The 18860-nt window shown below is 44.0% G+C and overlaps 4 protein-coding genes and 1 long non-coding RNA gene across 9 annotated transcripts in view; 4 read left to right on the top strand and 1 right to left on the bottom strand.

Moving 5' to 3' along the window:
• Positions 1 to 78: 78 nt before the first annotated feature.
• LOC103611433 (mediator of RNA polymerase II transcription subunit 7) lies at positions 79 to 1252 on the top strand. The gene has a single exon (XM_008628953.2). It carries the CDS (start codon positions 299 to 301, stop codon positions 989 to 991), a length of 693 nt encoding a protein of 230 aa, XP_008627175.1. The 5' UTR covers positions 79 to 298; the 3' UTR covers positions 992 to 1252.
• A 764-nt stretch (positions 1253 to 2016) lies between these two features.
• The window catches only part of LOC108445164, a 20651-nt gene continuing 3807 nt past the window's right edge, over positions 2017 to 18860 (bottom strand). The window contains exons 2-3 of the long non-coding RNA XR_001859916.1: positions 10891 to 10893; positions 2017 to 2366 (exon numbers count right to left, since the gene is read on the bottom strand). This is a non-coding gene — a long non-coding RNA (uncharacterized LOC108445164). The remainder of the gene's footprint in view (positions 2367 to 10890; positions 10894 to 18860) is intronic.
• Positions 2385 to 3675, top strand: LOC103611432 (mediator of RNA polymerase II transcription subunit 7). The gene has a single exon (XM_008628952.2). The coding sequence runs from the start codon at positions 2722 to 2724 to the stop codon at positions 3412 to 3414; it is 693 nt and encodes a 230-aa protein (XP_008627174.1). The 5' UTR covers positions 2385 to 2721; the 3' UTR covers positions 3415 to 3675.
• LOC103611431 (hepatitis A virus cellular receptor 1 homolog) lies at positions 5069 to 11644 on the top strand. Of its 2 annotated transcripts, XM_008628951.2 has the most exons (8): positions 5071 to 5367; positions 6855 to 7199; positions 7769 to 7819; positions 9741 to 9820; positions 10074 to 10130; positions 10559 to 10673; positions 10975 to 11014; positions 11408 to 11644. In XM_008628951.2, exons 1-8 carry the CDS (start codon positions 5319 to 5321, stop codon positions 11499 to 11501), a joined length of 831 nt encoding a protein of 276 aa, XP_008627173.1. In that variant the 5' UTR covers positions 5071 to 5318; the 3' UTR covers positions 11502 to 11644. The 2 variants fall into 2 exon arrangements, with proteins under 2 accessions (XP_017583634.1, XP_008627173.1); XM_017728145.1 differs by lacking the exon at positions 7769 to 7819 and having other exon boundaries at positions 5069 to 5367.
• LOC103611429 (T-cell immunoglobulin and mucin domain-containing protein 4) overlaps positions 15815 to 18860 on the top strand; it is a 10895-nt gene continuing 7849 nt past the window's right edge. For 3 of the 4 annotated variants that reach the window (XM_008628950.2, XM_017728143.1, XM_017728142.1), the window contains exon 1: positions 15815 to 15974. In XM_008628950.2, the coding sequence (XP_008627172.2) occupies positions 15830 to 15974 (145 nt within the window). In that variant the 5' untranslated portion in view covers positions 15815 to 15829. The remainder of the gene's footprint in view (positions 15975 to 18860) is intronic. The other variant, XM_017728144.1, reaches the window with a different exon arrangement.

Below are 18860 nucleotides of genomic sequence, written 5' to 3'. Positions count from 1 at the left end.
GCCCCAGCTAAGGAAGGGTGTCTCCCTTCTCCCTTTGGCTGCCGAGTTTACAGACTGGTCTTTCATATTTAGGAAATTAAGTGTCCTGTGTGTTGCTGGTGCAGTTAATCCTTAATGAAAAAGTAATAGATTTGCCAGGAGTTTTCTGTATTCAGCACATGGATTTGTCTCTTCTGGCTCATTTTCTCACAGCCACCTCCCATATTTTGTCTTTGTTTATGTTTATATTATAACCTTGTGACACAAATTGTTAACGTAAGTTTCTTGGGTCATTCCTTAGGCATTTCATCTGGCAAGAATGGGTGAGCCTCAGCAAGTGAGTGCCCTTCCTCCGCCTCCCATGCAATATATAAAAGAATATACTGATGAAAATATCCATAAAGGCCTGGCTCCAAAGCCACCTCCGCCTGTGAAGGACAGCTACATGATGTTTGGGAATCAGTTCCAGTGTGATGATCTGATCATTCGGCCCCTGGAGAGCCAGGGCATTGAACGGCTGCATCCTATGCAGTTTGATCACAAGAAGGAGTTAAGGAAACTTAACATGTCTATCCTGGTCAACTTTTTGGACCTCTTGGATATCTTGATAAGGAGTCCAGGGAGTATAAAGCGAGAGGAGAAACTGGAAGACTTGAAACTGCTTTTTGTCCACGTCCATCACCTTATAAATGAGTATCGCCCTCACCAAGCCAGGGAGACACTGAGGGTCATGATGGAGGTGCAGAAGCGCCAGCGCCTGGAGACCGCGGAGCGATTCCAGAAGCACCTGGAGCGAGTCGTGGAGATGATCCAGAACTGCCTGGCTTCCCTGCCTGATGATCTGCCTCATGCAGAGGGGGGACTGAGAGTGCAAGTGGAACCCATGGATACTGATGATGGCAGCAACTGTATTGGACAGAGCGAAAAGCAGAGGGAGCGTTCTGGAGGCAAGAGAGATCAGGTTTTGGACAAAGATGCAGCCATGTGCAGCATTATTGATGAAATGACATGAAAAGAACACCTTGTTTTGTTAATGTACCACAGTGAGAGGCAGAAGGGGTTCTGAGGCTACATGTTGTATTTTGTTTTGCTGTTGTATAAGCAGACAAAGCTTTCGTTGTGCACCTGTTGGAGGCTGTGAGTGACTGGGCAGATGAAAATGTTTAATGTTTTGTGACCTGTGTTTTTTTCGTAGAAACGAAAAAGTATAATTTTTGTTAAATGTATCATGTGAGGTGGTAGGCATGGATTAAAGTTGGTTTTTCCTGTTGTACTTTCTTTTGTCACTTCCTGCTTGTTTTCAGTATGCCATTTCATAATTCTGTATGCTCTGAGTCAAGAAAAAATACCTACAGAAATGGTGTTTGTTTCTTGTACAAACAACACACAGGAACTTGGAAAACAGGCACACAGAAACTCAAATTACCTCAAGGCATTTCCTATGGTCTGTGTTTGAGGTGAAATCTAAAGCAGGTGGGTTAACTGTAGTTCTGTAACTCTCATATTCTTCTACTGTGTGACCAGAATGGCTTTCCTGGGATCCTGGCCAGCTGCCTTTCCTGTTCTTGCAGAGCAGTTTCAGGATCCTGCTGGTAATTAGCAGAATTGTTCCTCTAGCAGCTCTCTGCAGTTTCCTCTTTCCTCAGAAACCGCAGGAGCAGAGAGGAAGCCTTTTCTTAAGGAGTTCTGCTTCCAGCTGCTGCATGTGAAAATCACCCTTCATCCCTCTTTCTATCCATTCTTACCTACAGGTGTGTTGCTAATTATCTCTCAGCTATGTTAATCCCTTGGTTTTCCTAATTTTCACTTCAGAAAACGTGTTGGTATGGTGCCTCTGTTCTCCTATAAGGTAGCCATTCAAGGCAAGGTTCCAGTTCTACCATCTTCCACTTAAATTCATAATTCATAATATAACTCCTTAGTACTTAATTGCCGGTGCGGGGTTTGGGCCTCCGCAGAGCCCGGTCCGGCGTAGGGCAGAGCGGCGGCGGGTGTGGGCCCGGCTCGGTTCCTCTTGTGGAGTGCGAGTGAGGACGGGAGGCCGCAGGAGGAGCTGCTGAGGTCACTTGGTCTGGTCAGCCGGGAGAAGAGCAGACTGAGGGGGGACCTCACCGCGGGCTGCAGCTTCCCCCCGAAGGGCAGCGCCCATCTCTGCCCTCTGTGCCAGTGACAGGACCTGAGGGAACGGCTGGAGCTGTGCTGGGGGGGTTAGGTGGATATTAGGAAAAGGCTCTTCCCCCAGAGGGTGGTCGGGCACTAAACAGGTTCCCCTGGGTCTCTTTGGTCATATAGCCCCAAGCCTGAAAGAGTTCAAGACGCCTTTGGGCAACGCTCTCAGGCACAGGGGGGGATTGTTGGGGTGCCGTGTGCAGGGCCAGGAGTTGATCCTCGTGTGTCCCTTCCAGCTCGGGATACTCTGTGATTCTGTGGGGTTTGCCCTCTAGGCCCCAGCTAAGGAAGGGGGTCTCCCTTCTCCCTTTGGCTGCCGAGTTTACAGACTGGTCTTTCATATTTAGGAAATTAAGTGTCCTGTGTGTTGCTGGTGCAGTTAATCCTTAATGAAAAAGTAATAGATTTGCCAGGAGTTTTCTGTATTCAGCACATGGATTTGTCTCTTCTGGCTCATTTTCTCACAGCCACCTCCCATATTTTGTCTTTGTTTATGTTTATATTATAACCTTGTGACACAAATTGTTAACGTAAGTTTCTTGGGTCATTCCTTAGGCATTTCATCTGGCAAGAATGGGTGAGCCTCAGCAAGTGAGTGCCCTTCCTCCGCCTCCCATGCAATATATAAAAGAATATACTGATGAAAATATCCATAAAGGCCTGGCTCCAAAGCCACCTCCGCCTGTGAAGGACAGCTACATGATGTTTGGGAATCAGTTCCAGTGTGATGATCTGATCATTCGGCCCCTGGAGAGCCAGGGCATTGAACGGCTGCATCCTATGCAGTTTGATCACAAGAAGGAGTTAAGGAAACTTAACATGTCTATCCTGGTCAACTTTTTGGACCTCTTGGATATCTTGATAAGGAGTCCAGGGAGTATAAAGCGAGAGGAGAAACTGGAAGACTTGAAACTGCTTTTTGTCCACGTCCATCACCTTATAAATGAGTATCGCCCTCACCAAGCCAGGGAGACACTGAGGGTCATGATGGAGGTGCAGAAGCGCCAGCGCCTGGAGACCGCGGAGCGATTCCAGAAGCACCTGGAGCGAGTCGTGGAGATGATCCAGAACTGCCTGGCTTCCCTGCCTGATGATCTGCCTCATGCAGAGGGGGGACTGAGAGTGCAAGTGGAACCCATGGATACTGATGATGGCAGCAACTGTATTGGACAGAGCGAAAAGCAGAGGGAGCGTTCTGGAGGCAAGAGAGATCAGGTTTTGGACAAAGATGCAGCCATGTGCAGCATTATTGATGAAATGACATGAAAAGAACACCTTGTTTTGTTAATGTACCACAGTGAGAGGCAGAAGGGGTTCTGAGGCTACATGTTGTATTTTGTTTTGCTGTTGTATAAGCAGACAAAGCTTTCGTTGTGCACCTGTTGGAGGCTGTGAGTGACTGGGCAGATGAAAATGTTTAATGTTTTGTGACCTGTGTTTTTTTCGTAGAAACGAAAAAGTATAATTTTTGTTAAATGTATCATGTGAGGTGGTAGGCATGGATTAAAGTTGGTTTTTCCTGTTGTACTTTCTTTTGTCACTTCCTGCTTGTTTTCAGTATGCCATTTCATAATTCTGTATGCTCTGAGTCAAGAAAAAATACCTACAGAAATGGTGTTTGTTTCTTGTACAAACAACACACAGGAACTTGGAAAACAGGCACACAGAAACTCAAATTACCTCAAGGCATTTCCTATGGTCTGTGTTTGAGGTGAAATCTAAAGCAGGTGGGTTAACTGTAGTTCTGTAACTCTCATATTCTTCTACTGTGTGACCAGAATGGCTTTCCTGGGATCCTGGCCAGCTGCCTTTCCTGTTCTTGCAGAGCAGTTTCAGGATCCTGCTGGTAATTAGCAGAATTGTTCCTCTAGCAGCTCTCTGCAGTTTCCTCTTTCCTCAGAAACCGCAGGAGCAGAGAGGAAGCCTTTTCTTAAGGAGTTCTGCTTCCAGCTGCTGCATGTGAAAATCACCCTTCATCCCTCTTTCTATCCATTCTTACCTACAGGTGTGTTGCTAATTATCTCTCAGCTATGTTAATCCCTTGGTTTTCCTAATTTTCACTTCAGAAAACGTGTTGGTATGGTGCCTCTGTTCTCCTATAAGGTAGCCATTCAAGGCAAGGTTCCAGTTCTACCATCTTCCACTTAAATTCATAATTCATAATATAACTCCTTAGTACTTAATTGCATCTGTATATTCATAAATAACTCCTTAGTACTTAATTGCATCTGTATAAAACACTGTGGGGTAGATTAGATGCTTCAGCAAAGAACATTTCTTGGCCCTTGATCACAGGTGCAGTTCTAGTCCAAACAATATAAAAAGACCAGCTATCCTTGAGGAGAGTGTGATGATCCAGGCACAGGGAGAGGGTCCAGGGAACAGCGTTTCTCAAAAGCTGTATTTCAGCATTTGGTCAGAGTGAGCCTTGAGTTTGGGATGACATGGTTTCCACACTACTTTTTCAAGTCTCCTCTGTATTCTGGATGTTTTACTTTGTATTGCAAAGGCCCAGGTGCATATGGAATTTTTAAAAGTCAGATGAGAAAAGACAGCCACTCTGTTAGGCTCAGCTGTGTAACAGTTTTCCAATACTACCAGGTTACCTCTGCCAAAGAAAATTTGCCAGAAGGTGCACTGAGTTGCTTCTAAGTATTAGAACCAGAAACTTATAATTAAAAGCTTGAGTAGCTCATCCTAGAAATCTGTTATTTAGCCAAGCCCTTTCCACTTGCCACAGTGTGCCACATACTATGTAATCTTTAATCCAGATGCTACCCACTCTGGCAAAGGCAGGTATGGGCAGCAATCTGGGGCTGTGGATTGCTGATACCTGTGTCAGCCCAGTGCTGCTGTCAAGTTTCACTTACTGTCACCAAACAGATCTGAAAAAAACGAGAAGCAGATTTGTGTGGTGCTGTGAAGTGTTGTCATCTCTCAAAGCCCTGCCGGCAGGAGCTCAGTGCGCTCGTACCCTGCCCCAGCAGCACTTGGCTGTGCTGCAGGACACAGCCCAACCTCAGGCAAAACAGCCCAGATTGGATTGAGAGGCACCCACAACTGTGCCTGGAGATGATGTGCTAAGAAGGAAACACAGAAGTTCACAAAGAAGATAATTTTTCTTGAATGAGAAGGGCGAACGGGAGCGTTGTTTGTCGTCTTCAGCCACAATGTTGTCTTCCCTCTACCTGAACTGGGTTCTTCTGGTGCTGTTTACAGGTAACCAAAGGGGCATAAACAACTGGATGGAGGTGGGTGGAGGTAACATGCATCAGTGATTCTGAGGGTAGCAAAGAGAAATTTTAATTTGCAACAGGAAGAGAGGCCACATCACAGAAGCTGCAGTTCTCTATGTTAAAATAGAACTTTATCACGGTGGCTCAATAGAGTTCTAATGGCCTCATCTCCTTTGGAAAACAGAAGCATGCTGAGGGTATGATGGTTTTAAAAATGCTCCTTCTTGGGCTGGCTGCTCATTTTGCTTTTTTAGTGGGCTTTTTTAGATAATGATGATTTGAGCAGAGAACTTTCAATTGTTTTAGAGAAGGTGTAAAAAGAAGGACATTTCACTTTGGCAGGCTTTGTGAAGATGAATGCTTAGGTAGACAGTGAAAAGATCAGCTGTGGCTTCTGGTGGTTTTTAACCAATATGAAATTTTATTGGGACAAATTGATAATTTTTCCTTTCTTTTTTTTTTTATTCTGAGGACGTAGTCCTCCTAGATTAAGAGCAACAGCCATGAAAACAACAGGTTGGGAAGTGGTACTAATAAAGACAGATAGACATTAAAAATTTGGTGCTAAGATAAATTCAGTAGAAAGAAAAGGGATATTACAGATAATTTTTGTAGTTCTTTATTAAGCCTTTTATGACGAGTTTCAGTTTTAACTTCCTTTTCATATTAAATAAGAAACATTGGTTTCAGAAAATTGTTTCTAGTGTGTTATTGTGGCAAAATCTCTGCATGCAGGTTTATTTTTAAATATAATAGGTTAGGAAAATATCTGAGCTGGACTGGGCAAAACAGCTTTTTCACGGTGATGAATGGGCTACTGGGAGTTAGGGCTCACTGTCTTGACCTGCGTAGTGTGACACAGCCTTCTGGAAATGTGACAAATTTATGGGGAAGCAAACAAGTTAGAAACTGCGTAAGAATTAGAGAATAAGGTAGTGGAAGAAAAAAGAGAGTATTTATAATATTTCTAAGAAAAGCCCTGAAAAATTTCTTCTGATAAGGGTGGGCAAAATCTGCCTTTAGGCAAGAGAAAGGAATTCATTCAGCAGTGATCATTCTGATGAAACCTGCAGTTTAGTTCATTGAAAGGGGGGAAGAGTTTCCCGCTGTGGTTTTGAGGAAAGTCCGTGTCTTACCGTTCACACGTGTGTGGCTTGGGTTAAATGTACATGAAGGAAAAAGTGAAGAGCCAACAGACTGCACCTGGCTCAAGAGACGCCACAGAGTTCTTTACTTCATTGCCTGCCTGCAGAGGCTGCAGAAAATGTTCTTTCTCTGAACATGTCCCTGGCCTGATCATTATCCCTCACTGCATCACTCCTGCTGGGACACGTCTATTTGTGCAAAATCTGATCCAGCAATGCCTGGTGTTCTTTGAGAGATGGGAGGTTTCAGGACATGCAAGGTGCACAAGAAACTTCCACTTGTGTGTCCTGTGCTGAACAATCATGTTTGTCTTTTTGTCCACAGGCCCCACAGTATCGGAATTAGTTGTGGTAGGAGAGGTTGGTCAGGACGTCACTGTGCCCTGCCACTACAGTGTCCGGGATGGAAATGGCATCACATCCATGTGCTGGGGTCGGGACAGGTGCCCCAATTCCAAATGTTCCCGGCCCATTATCTGGACAGATGGCTGGAGGGTGACAGAGCAGCACAGCAGCAGGTACCAGTTGAAAGGGGACCTGCACAGGGGGGACGTGTCCCTGACGATCGAGGACGCCAGGGAAGCAGACTCAGGGATTTACTGCTGCCGTGTGGAGGTCCCAGGGTGGTTCAACGATCAACTGATTAATCACAAGGTTGTGATAATGAAAGGTGAGTGCAGAGGAGTGCTCTTGTGCGAGTACCATTGTGGTAGATCTGCTCTTGGGTCTGGACTTCAAAGCTTGTGGTGCAAATGATTTCTGCAATCATCCATAAGACTGATCTTGAGGACCTTGCACATCTGCTGTTAGTGCTGCCTCAATTAAGCTGTCTTTGGCAATGTTGTTATCCCACTGCAGACACTGCTATTAAAAAAGGACATGATGTTTTCATGGAGCATTCCTAGAGACACTGAAGAATTTAAAAGAAAGGGCAGCATAAAGTATTCATCCAAAGCTTTATTGCTGCACCTTTTTCATAGACAGCTGTGTTTGATTTTCCCTGCTTGATTCTAGATTAAAGCCCAGGGAGACAAAATTGGTATAGAGAAGCTTTTTATCAATTCTTCCTTTGATTTTTAGTTTTTCCCTTGCTTGTGATGTTATACAGAACGAGTGGCTGAAAAGTGTACTTGTGCTTTGCTAGCAAACTGTTATTATGGAAACACTGTCTCTTTCTCACTACATAAATACCCAATAAGGTTAATGATGTGTTGATTTTGTTTTATTTTTTAACATCAGCAAGGATCTCTACTGCAAGTCCTCACACTTTCACCTCTGAACAGACCTCAGGTAACTTTTTTCCAAGTGTTAACCTCATTGCAAATGGGGAATCTTAGGAAGGAAACAAAATGATGATAGAAATGTCTTGGCTAAAATTTACTAAACATTACCAGAGACCAGATCAGAACTTGGATTTAAATTCTGCTTGATATTATACAGAGTACAATAGAAGGAACATGAATATATGGGAGGAAGCTGCTTCCAGGTGTGATGTTTAAGTAGATGTTTTAGTGGTGCTGCAAGGTTTGCTTTTATTTGACTGTTCTTTTGGTTTGTTGGGGTTTTTTGTGGTATAAAATCTCACCTCATCTTCTAGAAATTCATCCCATGAATGGTAAAACACAACTCTTTAGGAGTTTGGTGTACCCACTATTTAATCAGAATTGTTTTATTGGGCTAGCTTAAAAGAGCATCTAATTAAGGCTCCTGCCTCCAGTAGCAGCCAGCAGCAGATGATTAAGGAGGATGGTAGAAAAATGACATTAATTTTGTGATACAGTGCCAAAATATTCTTCCACCCTGGTGTGTGTCTCAGAGGCTGCCCACGGCCTCTGTGCACATTTAATAATGTGAGGTCCCTCATTGCAGTGGCAGAGACAGTGCTCAGCTGTTACTCACTTGTTTTCTACATTCCCCTCACAAAAGGATAAACTTCTATCACGTACCCACTCAGCTGCATCTTTTTCAGGTGGAAAAAGACAACTTTAATTTCCACTACACAAGAGAAACCTTGTGGTGTAGCAATGGCTTATTCTCTGGGTTCTGGAAGAAAAAAAAAATCAGGGATGCCATTTGTATTTCTCCCTCTATCTTGGATGTTTCCAGCTAAGGAACTCCAAATTAGTGTTACAACAGCTGCATTTCCTTTTTGGAAGAAGAAGTGAAAACTTTCTCAGACGGTTTCTATTCTAGTTGCAAATAACATAGATTCCATTCTTAGAACTCAGGGGTTTTCTTATCCCCGTGACCTCTTCCTTAGCTGATGGTGGAACAGTGTTTGAAGTTTTCAGAATCCAAGTTAGTGTGTGCATGTTCACACTGCAGGAGATTGGAAAAGGCAGGTGGCCTTGTGCCTCTGATGTAGAAATACTCCAGAATCTCCAATGGAAGCTGATGATCCTATCCTCCTCAAAACTTCTGGGATAAGGGTAACAATTTAAAACACAAAAACAACCAGCTGGGGTTGGCACAGAGTGAACAGGAGATTTTGTTTTCAGGAGGTTTTTATATCATCTGACAACATGTGGAGAAACTGAGACTGATGATGGAGAAGACAACAATTTGTTAACTTAAGTATGGCAAATAGCTGTGCTCAGGGAAACTACCTCAGAATGTGCTGCAGGTTCTTATGCATTAATAATATATATATATATCCCATTTTGTTCAGTGTGTTTACTGTATAGCTGCTGGGACTTTAAAGGTATGCTTTCTGTGATTCTGCATCACGTGCTGCTTCCAGGCCCTGAGCTAATGTTCATCAGTTTTCACCTGAGTTTGCTTTATGCATCATTTTTTGCTTCAAGGCCAGGTTGGATGGGGCATTGAGAAACCTGGTCCAGCAGAAGGTGTCCCTGCCCATGGCAGGGGGTTGGAATGGGATGGGCTTTAAGATCCCTTTTAACCCAATCTGTTTAATGATTCTATGGCCACTGCTTCTTGGCTCCAGAACCAACTGGTAACTCCTTCCCAGTGATAGCAGCAAGAGCCAAGTATTTCTTGGAAGGAGTCCAAAGCTCTGAAAAGGGTGGAAGAAACTTCAATATCAGAGTTTTGTGCTGCCCTCTGAAGGCACCAACCTCTTATGATATGCAGAGCCCAGACTGCTGACAGACACAGAAGTTCAGGGTCCCAAGTCAGCAGTACAAATTCTTCTCTGTCAAGACAGAAGAGTTCTCTGTGCAAGTGATGTGTTTGTCTTGCCTTTGCTCAGCTCCTGGCAGCACCAGTGAACCCTCCTTTACTGTCACGAGGACCTGGCCATTGGTTTCTGCTTCAGAAGCTCCTCAGAATGTAAGCATCAACCTTGCTGTAGCACACCTAGAGTGGATGGACTTGAGAGGCTACTGGGTCATCCCTCCAGGTCACTTCCACTGGTTTTGTCTAATTGCAACAGATCCTTGGTTTGTAGTCTGTGTTTTTAGTGGTTATAAAGAGTGCTTATGTGCTCATTATTAGAGAGGGGGAAAAAAACCCTGCTTAGCACGCATAAAGTACTTCCTTCTAGAGGAGGAAGGGCTTTAGCAATATGTGTATTTCCTTTCAGGCCTCTGCTCCCTGCTCAGGCACCTCAGACTGCTTGGATGTGACTGCAAACCTGCAGGTACGGCAGGATGTGGGGAAGAGTGGAACCTGGGCCACCTGAGAGCACAGGGGTGCCCTGCACTCCCCGTGCAGTGGGGGCCAAACAGGCAGCTCTGTGTGTCCTGCTGAGTCCTGCAGCACAGGTGGGAGGGTGTGACATCACGAGATATCTTACTCATTAAAAAAATTCACCAAATATTATTAAACCTGAATAAATGAGATTTGTCCTAACTTCAGGTCTTCTGAAAATCTCAAAGACTGAGTTTAACAGCAGGGTTCACACAATTGTTGCAGATTCTGCTTGAAGCTGGGCCTGTTTCTCAAGTTAGGCTTTTGGTCTCAGGTGTACTTTTCCTGCAGAGTTGCAAAACACACAAAAGGCCTTTGGGTACTGCATGGGCTTCTTGCTGTCAGTTCCACTAATGCTCCTTGGCTTGTGTTTGACAGAACACGTCTGTATCACTTCCCAGTCAGCAGCATCCAGAGCATGGGCTGTACATTGGGATTGGCTCATGTGCAGCACTTCTGCTCATCCTGATTTTGGCTCTGTTCCTCACTAAACGTAAGTACTTTTCATAGGCAGTTACTCAAGGATTGCTCAGGTTTGTCCAGTCACAGCTGTGGCTGATGCCACCTCTCCCACTTCAGGGCAGGGAGCTGAGGTCCCTGGAGGCCACTGCTGTGGCTGCTCACAATGGGAATTTCCTACCCTGAGAACATTTGAAATTCCCTTATTTAGTTTCTTACACTTGAATTTATCTTCGAACCCACTACTTTACTTGCTTCTAATTGTTTAAACAAAATTATTTGTTTTAATTATTCTTTTTCATTCTTTCTTTACTTTCATTCTGGATGGTCCTTAGAATATTTTTACAACACGAAGAAGATGGGTGGCTCTGCAGGGTAAGTTTTCTGTTCCTGCTTTTGCTAATAGGACAAGTGAGGTTGCAGAAGAAAAATGTCAGTGTGCTGACCATTCCACCACATACTTTGGCTTTCTTTTTTAACCTCAAGTTAATAGAAAACATTATAAAAAGAAATTAATAAGATAAATTCAGTAGAAAGCTGCTACTTTTCATTACTTAATAAGCAAAAATGTCACTGTCAGTTCATAGCATCAGGGACTTTGCTAACCACAGGTGTGAATTTTCTCATAAATGGAGAGATGACTCATTATCAGTCATGATCATGTGTTTATGCATATTTTACGTTTTCTAGTGAGCTGGTTGATCTGTTCCTCTGTGGTTTTATTGTCTGTTTTTAGTTTAACACCATGGTTTTTACTCTTTTGTGCAGCTTTGTTGCATTTTGGAGGCCACAAGGCATGAGGAGCCATAATGTCCTGGAAGATGAGAATCATGCAGAGGAAAATGTTTATATCGTGCACTAAGGACTGGATGCATGGCTGCCTTTGTCATTGCTGGGACATTAAATAGTTGGCAAAATGTTGGCTGCTCCCTCTGTTCAGCAGCTGAACGTGACTGCACTACTGAAGCATTATTCACATCCTAATAATAAAACAAATAAAAGCTACACTTTTAATTAAAATCTTTATCAGCCTGTTCCAGAAACAGAAACCGAAACTGGCATCAGTGGAACTTTCCATTTCCTAAGGAAAGTTACGATTATATTTATTATCTGCTTCAAATTCTCACTTCCTTTTTGGAAAAACAAGAGGATGTGCCTGAAGGGCACAATTGTGTTCACTGTGGATTCTATCTGCCACCTTCCACAGAGTCTGTGCCATCGGAGGGCACAGACTCAGAGCTGTGTGACAAAGATGTCACATGGCCAGTCTCAGTAGTATTAGTAATTTAATACACAGTTGTATTTTCATTGAAATCAGGTATGGCCTGTCCTGGTAACAGCTCAGTAATACAATATTCTGATTCCTGTCCACCTGGAATTAAATCTGGAGGAGCTATGGCTGCTCACCCCTGAGGGGATATTCTTGAAGCCTACAGCATCAGTACTTCAATAGACAGAACACTCACAGCTTGTGTGCAGAGAATTATGACTAAATGTGAGTTTTTTGGCCAAGTACATCACTATTTTTCTGTGGCTTTCTCCTCAGGCACATCTTTACCCTGAGAAGCCCTTGGGTGAAAGGTCTCACTTCTAGGTCTCTGAAAAAACTGAACAGCTCCCCTCCCCCGCCACCCCCAACACACACTTTGTGAAGTTAATTAAATTCTTTCCTTAGCTTGCAGAGAAATCATGGACATTGCACAAAATATTGGCTGGGAGTTGGCCCTGCCTTCACACATCTCTAGATATCAAACAGCTCTTAACTCCTACGAATGTTGAATATGTTTGATGGATTTTACCTCATAAACAGGAGGTATCTGGGGCCAAATGCCTTTCCTCCATTGTTCCTCAGTTAGTGATGTGCCTCAGCTTTTATTCCCTGCAAAACAAAATTTTGATTTACTTTAAATAAATAAATGGAGTCAGCCCTGTCAGTATGAATTGCTGAGCAAGAAACACAACACACCCAAATCATCTTTAAGTGGAAGAATAATTGTCCCCAGTTGTTTTTAAGAACACATTTTAAACAGAGGTTGGGAACTTCCTGAAAGAGCAGAAAAGCAGCACTGGCAGGAGAGACACCAAATCTTACCAATTATTGGTCAAATCATTTAGCCCTGAAGCTCATCCCAAGCAGCAGTGTGGAATTACCCAAAACAGACACTGACACCAGAGGGAAAACTCTCAGATGCATCACAAAGTTTCTAACATGGAGTTAATTTTAAACTCCAAAATGATTTCAACAATGCAGTGAGGCATAAAGGCACAATAATAAAATCAGTAGGTATTTATGTTAACAGCTGAGGCACTTGAGGCCACGGTCTGCTTGTGCTTTAAGGGGAGTGGGGTCAGTGGAGAAGTTCCACCAGCCTTGTCCCAGCTGGTGGAGATGGGAGGGCTTGGGGTGGCTGGGGAGGGCGGGGGTTTCCTCAGGAGTCCCACAGGGTCTGGCTCAGGTGGGGTCTTGCAGGTGAGTGTTCTTGCACAGACTCACAAAGGAGGGAAAGGCTCATCCTGCTGAGGAAGGAAGAAATGGAAAGCAAACTTGGACAGGTGACCCTGGGGTGTTTTGTATTTTTACTCCTGTGTTCTCCTGGATCTCTCTGTTGTAGCAGGCTGAAAAGGTTGAAAACGTAGGGATGAATTAATGGCTGACTGAAGAATGGGAGCACAGATATTGGGTGATCACTGATCTTAGGGCCAGGAAAAGTGATGGACAAAACCAGCTCTGCCGTTTTTTATCTTCACATCATGTGTAGCTTTGTGCAAGAAGGTGCTGAGACCAGAAAGGACCTGCTGGTGTCAGACTGTATTTTTGCTCTTGACTATTAACAACAATTACTAACCCCAAATCTCTGCCCCTGCTGCAGACACTGCTTTCCTTCTGCCTGGCTGAGCCTGTTGCTGCTCCAAGTTCCTGCCCCTGACAGGAGCCAGAGGAAGTCTGATCTGGTCTCTGAACTTGGTCTCGGAAAACATCTTCAGCAATTTCTGCTTTCCGCAATTTTACATAATCAGTCTCTGCTGGGGTCAGAGTTAGATGTGTGGGGTTTCCAAAATCATCTGATTTCAACTGCTTATGCTCTTATGGAGTTTGTGGTCCATCCTTAAGACTCCGGATCATAAAAGATGCTTGTCCATAAGGATTTTTTAAATTAATATTACAGACTGATTCAGACTAATTCTTACATCAGGAAGTTTTTCATGTAAAATAAAGTTCCAGAACATCTGATAACCAAAATCTTGAATCAACCCAAATCTTTCTGCTCTGTAATTACTTGGTAAACAGACTTTGCAAAGTTGTTTGGAGCAAGAACTTTGCCTTGGACGTGCAGTGTGATACACATCCACAAAGGCAGAGCTCCCTGGGCTTTTTCACTATCTCCACTTATGTCAGTGGATTTTGGAACAGGCATTTCAAAATGAGCCCTAGAGACAAGCAGGTGGCACTTGGAACCCATTCACCCCTCAGGAGATCGTCTGGCAGCACGTTGAGCCGATGAGGCTGATGAGCTGAAAACTGTCTTTTTTTAGACAACTCTGCCTTTTCTGCCTGCAAGAAGCCACTAGATAGCAGTACAGAAGCAGAAAGCAACTCGTGTTTGTGGTTCTTCCCTTACCTTTGGATTTTGGATGGCCTTTTTCAATGCACTCTGCTGCTGTTGGCCCAGCCCTGCTATAGGAACAAAGCTGATAGGATGCTGTGTTCATCCTGTGCCTTTCCTGGTTGCCTGTGACATACTGCCTAGTTCTGTCTGGACAAGCTTCATGGGAATTTTTAGCTGAATAAAGACGCAAATTTGTGTCCCAGGTGAGAGTGAGCTTCTCCCTGCACTGGCATCAGCTGAGCATCAGCTCACAGCCACTGCTGGGTGGTGAGTAATGGGAGAAATTTTGATCATTGCAGGGAAAAAGTCTCCAGGATATTGGATGCCTCAGGTTTCATTAGTCCTGTTCACAGAGCAGCTGGGGCTGTGTGTAAATGGCGTTGTATGAACTGTATCTGGTAGAATATAGCAAATTAGGTTTTTGACTGATTGCCTTTGCTGCTAAAATTTTATTTGCTTTTTTCAATGCCAGCAAGTAGAAGGGTGATATTTTCATGAGCTTGACTATCATGGTAAGCCCAAAATCTCATTACTAAAAGTGTAATGCCTGGTTAAAAGCCCATCATTTTATCATTTGAACTTGGAATTGCACTCCAGTTTGCACAGTGCTACATTTATTTGCACAGAATTTTGTCAATCTGCAATACTTCATTCCTGACCTTACTGCCCTGAATTACTTTTGCTTTATTACTCAGCTGTTCCAGAGAAGAACTTCCAAAGAACTTATTTGTCAATTGGTCAGAAAGAAATAAAACAGTCAGAAGGAGTGAAATATATTTCTTGAAGATGATGTTGCATTTCTTTGGGAAGGATGTGGTTTTGGCAACAAAACATTTCCAGCTACTTCCTCCAAGGCTGTTATTTGCAAACAGAAAATATGAAGCTAGGAAAAGAGAAGGGTCTTCAAGCAGAAGGCAGAAGCAGGGGAAATGAAGGATTAAGCAAATATAAGTGAAGACAAAGTCTGAGGGGAGATTATACCTAATATTTAGGGGTGTAAAAGCACAGAATGTGTTCTTGCCACTCAGCAGCCCGGAACAGAACTGGGCCTTAAGAGTACCAGGGAATGGCAAAGCAAATAGAATATTGAAATTTCTGGTGGTAGCACCATGCTGAGTGTCTTGGAAGAGGAACGGAGAATTGGACAGCCTGTTCCAGGGCTTACTGCCCTCTGGCTAAATACTTCCCAATGTCCAGTGTAAACCTCCCCTGGTGAGCTTGGAATCATGCCCATGTGTCCCATTAGTGGACACCAGGGAGAAGAGATCAGCACTTCCCTGTCCACGTCCCCTCCTCAGGAAGCTGCAGAGAGCTGTGAGCTCCCCTCAGCCTCCTTTTCTCCAGTCCTGGAGGCCACAGCCCCTCATTCACTCCAGCCCTGCCACCTGCTCAGTTGGCCTCGTCTGGGCACATTCAAGTACCTGAATGTCCTTCTTAAATTGTGTGGCCCAGAACTGCACACAGTGCTCCAGCTGGGGCTGCACCAGCGCTGAACACAGCAGGAGATCCCCTCTTTGGCCAGTGCCTGTCCGGAAGTGTAGGAAAGAAACGCTTGCAGTATATAAAATCTGGAAATGGAGAAATGAGACTTCAGTGGCACTCACTCAGCGCCTCTGGAAGGGAAAAGATCTGGTTTTCTCTCCTTCTACTCGCTGCCCTGGTGTCTCCGTCAGCCAGAATGTCCCATTTTGTGCTGTTTCACTGGATTATAATACAGATCTTTATAGGTGAGTCTTCACCCACTTTTTGTGTGTTTGCTCAGAAACTAACATTTTTTAAATTGAAAACCAGCAACGCTTGTTTTGTGAAAATGAAACAGTGAAGAAGATCATGATTGTATATAGAACTTCAAAAATTGTCTTAATTTACTGAGTTAATACTCCTTGAGGTTTGTGGTTTTTTTCACTTTTTAAAAATGTATGCAGTTTCCTCTGTGTTAGTTCCCTTGTTTTCTTCCTTTGCAGAGCTCCTGGATAATGAGAATGGCTTTTTGTTACCTGTTCTTTAACGCAGCTCAGTGCTGGGAGTGTGTTATCTTGAGGCTCAGTAGCCAGTTAAATGCCTCTTTTCTGTTTATCAGTCATATCCTCTGCAATCTCATCAGTAAAGAAGCCTCAGTAAGGAAAAAAATAAAAAGGATTGATAGGGCAAAGATTCCCAATACCTTCTGCAAAGTAGGAAAATTATTCCAGGAACAGATCAAGGGAAAAAAAAATTTAAACATCTGTTTTGGCTGGAGGGTGAATGTTTTTATCCATCTAATGACCAGCCTGTGGGAGAGAAGACAACTACAAGAGCAACTATTGGAGTTACTGCTTAGTGCTGACTGCCCCCGAGGGTGGGTCCAAGGGAGACTACACAAATATGAGTATACCTGAATGATCTGGCTGATTATGAATACCCCTTTCTGTTGGGGATGGTATATTAAACACCTGGGCTCCATTTCTCTCTCACTGAAGAAGGACTGGAAGTGGCAAACCTCACAGACTTCAGTGGGACCAACCAGGCAGAGCCTTGGGTCCAATCTGGATGCCTGGAAGGTCAGGGCCATGGAGAAGGGCAGGGTTCCCCTCACATTAAGAGTAGGGTGTCACAATGCAACAGTCTCAGGAAGCCCTTAATTTAAAAGCCATGTTCATTCCCTTCTATTTACTATTTCGAAAATGTGTCTGTAGAAGAGGCTGCACCTGGGAAGTAAGTTTTTTAATCCTTGCAGAGGTTCATGCTGTTGAATCCAGGCTGCTGCAGTATTGAAGCTCTCCTCACCAGCCTGCAGTGCAGGCAGATGTTGGCAACATTAGCGTCACAGAAATTAAAAGGGGATTTGAAATTGCAAAACCTGTAACTTTCTAGCAGGAGTACTAGAGGGAAACTGCACTGAAGACACTCTGATGCCTTGTGTCTTTCCTCTTCTTTTAAATTATTTACTTATTTATTTACTAAGTTCAGGGCTCTGCTTCTTTCAAAGACAAGAGCAGGCAAATTTTCATTTGTTAAAGGGTTGCTTAACAAGGCTGCTTTTGTGCTGTGCAGAACCAGGCTGAAGTAAGATCAGAAGATGAGCCCATTTCTCCTCAAGAAGCAGTGACGTGAATTCTAGCAACAGTTTTTGTTGGTTTTGCACATATCTTTGTTGGGGTGACTTGAAAATCTGTGTTAACCTGCTCATGACTAACTGCTTGCTCCCACAGAACTACTTTAAAGGTCACCTGCATGTCTTGTTCTGTCTTCACAGACAGAAGCTCTTTTCTCTGTTTGTTTTGCTGCTTCAAGGCAAGCCCTTTCCAAGGGCTAAAGCCACCATCTCTCCAAGCCTTATCCTGTATTCAGGAATTCAGTTTCTGGCATATCTTGCCTTCCTTTCACTGCAGAAGCTCCTGCCATTCAGGCAATATTGCCTGTTGTTCTGTCTGCCTCTATTCTTTTCAGCATTTGGAGCTGTGGAAACCTGAATGGGTTGGCTTCTCTTGCCAGTGGGATAAGCAATAATGAATCTGAAATGTCATCCCAATAACAAGTCATGAGGCAGCCTGCTGCAGACTAAAGCCTCACTTAGGGAATAGTCCATTAAAGGCAAAACAAAAGAGACATGGACACAGTTGGAAGAATCTGTTTGCTATCTGGGAGTCATGCCAAAAAGGAAAGGCATTCAAACAGCTGGCAAAATAGAAATGTTTGGCAGAGCAGGGCCAAAGCTGGGGATAATAGCAGCAGCAGCATGTCCTCTTTGAGGTAAGCAAGCTGGCCATGAGACATCAGATCTGCAGGGCGAGGACAGGTCTGGTTGCTCCCCAGGTCCCTCAGTTCCTGCTCCACAGTATGGAAATGATAACATGGGGACAAAAGATAGGTAGGAGGACTCACACAGACCAGGTGAATGCAAACCAGGAAAGATTTGTTCCTGTTTGGGAACTTTTCTTGTATAGTGCCTTTCATGAAGAACAAATCTTTTAAGGCAATCTGGGAAATCCATTGACAGTTAAGAGGGAATAATATGTAGCAAAGATTCAGACCAGATGCCAATGTGGGTGTTGGCTGTAAACACCAACTAAAGCTGGTCATTAAGAGTAAGAGGACAAGGAAAGTGTGTATATGCTCTTTTTAACATCAGTATAACACTAAAAACTAAAGCTTCTGTGTAGACAGAGTTCCTCAAGGTAAGTGGGATTAGCTGGCAGGGCTTGCTCAGTGCACTTTCTGAGAACAGCTTCCCATAGACAGATCCCACCGCTCTGCCAGCTTAATTAGGCCCTAATTTCACACATGAATAGGTATTTTGGACCCTGCTTTTGAGACTGTCAATGAAAGGCAACTGTGACAGCATTTCCTTTTCAAAGGAGGTGATGGCGGACCGAGAAAACCAGATGGCTTTCACAACAGGTTTCTGAACAACTTTCAAACAGCATCCTAGGAGAGGAGATGGGATGGGGGCAGAGTTCTCAAATTCCATTTCCAGAGGCCCAGTCTGTGCTCGAGCTGCCAGTGACAGACCCCAGCTTTGCTCACCACATGTCTGATGTATTTTATGAGCCTCCCTCCAGCAGCTGGCCAGGACCAGAGCAAGGAGCCCTGCAGCAGCAAGCAAAGCCTGAGCGCTCCTGGCTGGTCCACGT

The sequence above is a fragment of the Corvus brachyrhynchos genome, unplaced genomic scaffold (assembly GCF_000691975.1).
Source record: "Corvus brachyrhynchos isolate BGI_N302 unplaced genomic scaffold, ASM69197v1 scaffold21, whole genome shotgun sequence".
In the NCBI taxonomy this organism is placed as follows: Eukaryota; Metazoa; Chordata; class Aves; order Passeriformes; family Corvidae; genus Corvus; species Corvus brachyrhynchos.
The sequence above is the reverse complement of the archived record's forward strand: the minus strand, read 5'-3'. Positions and strand labels throughout refer to the sequence as shown.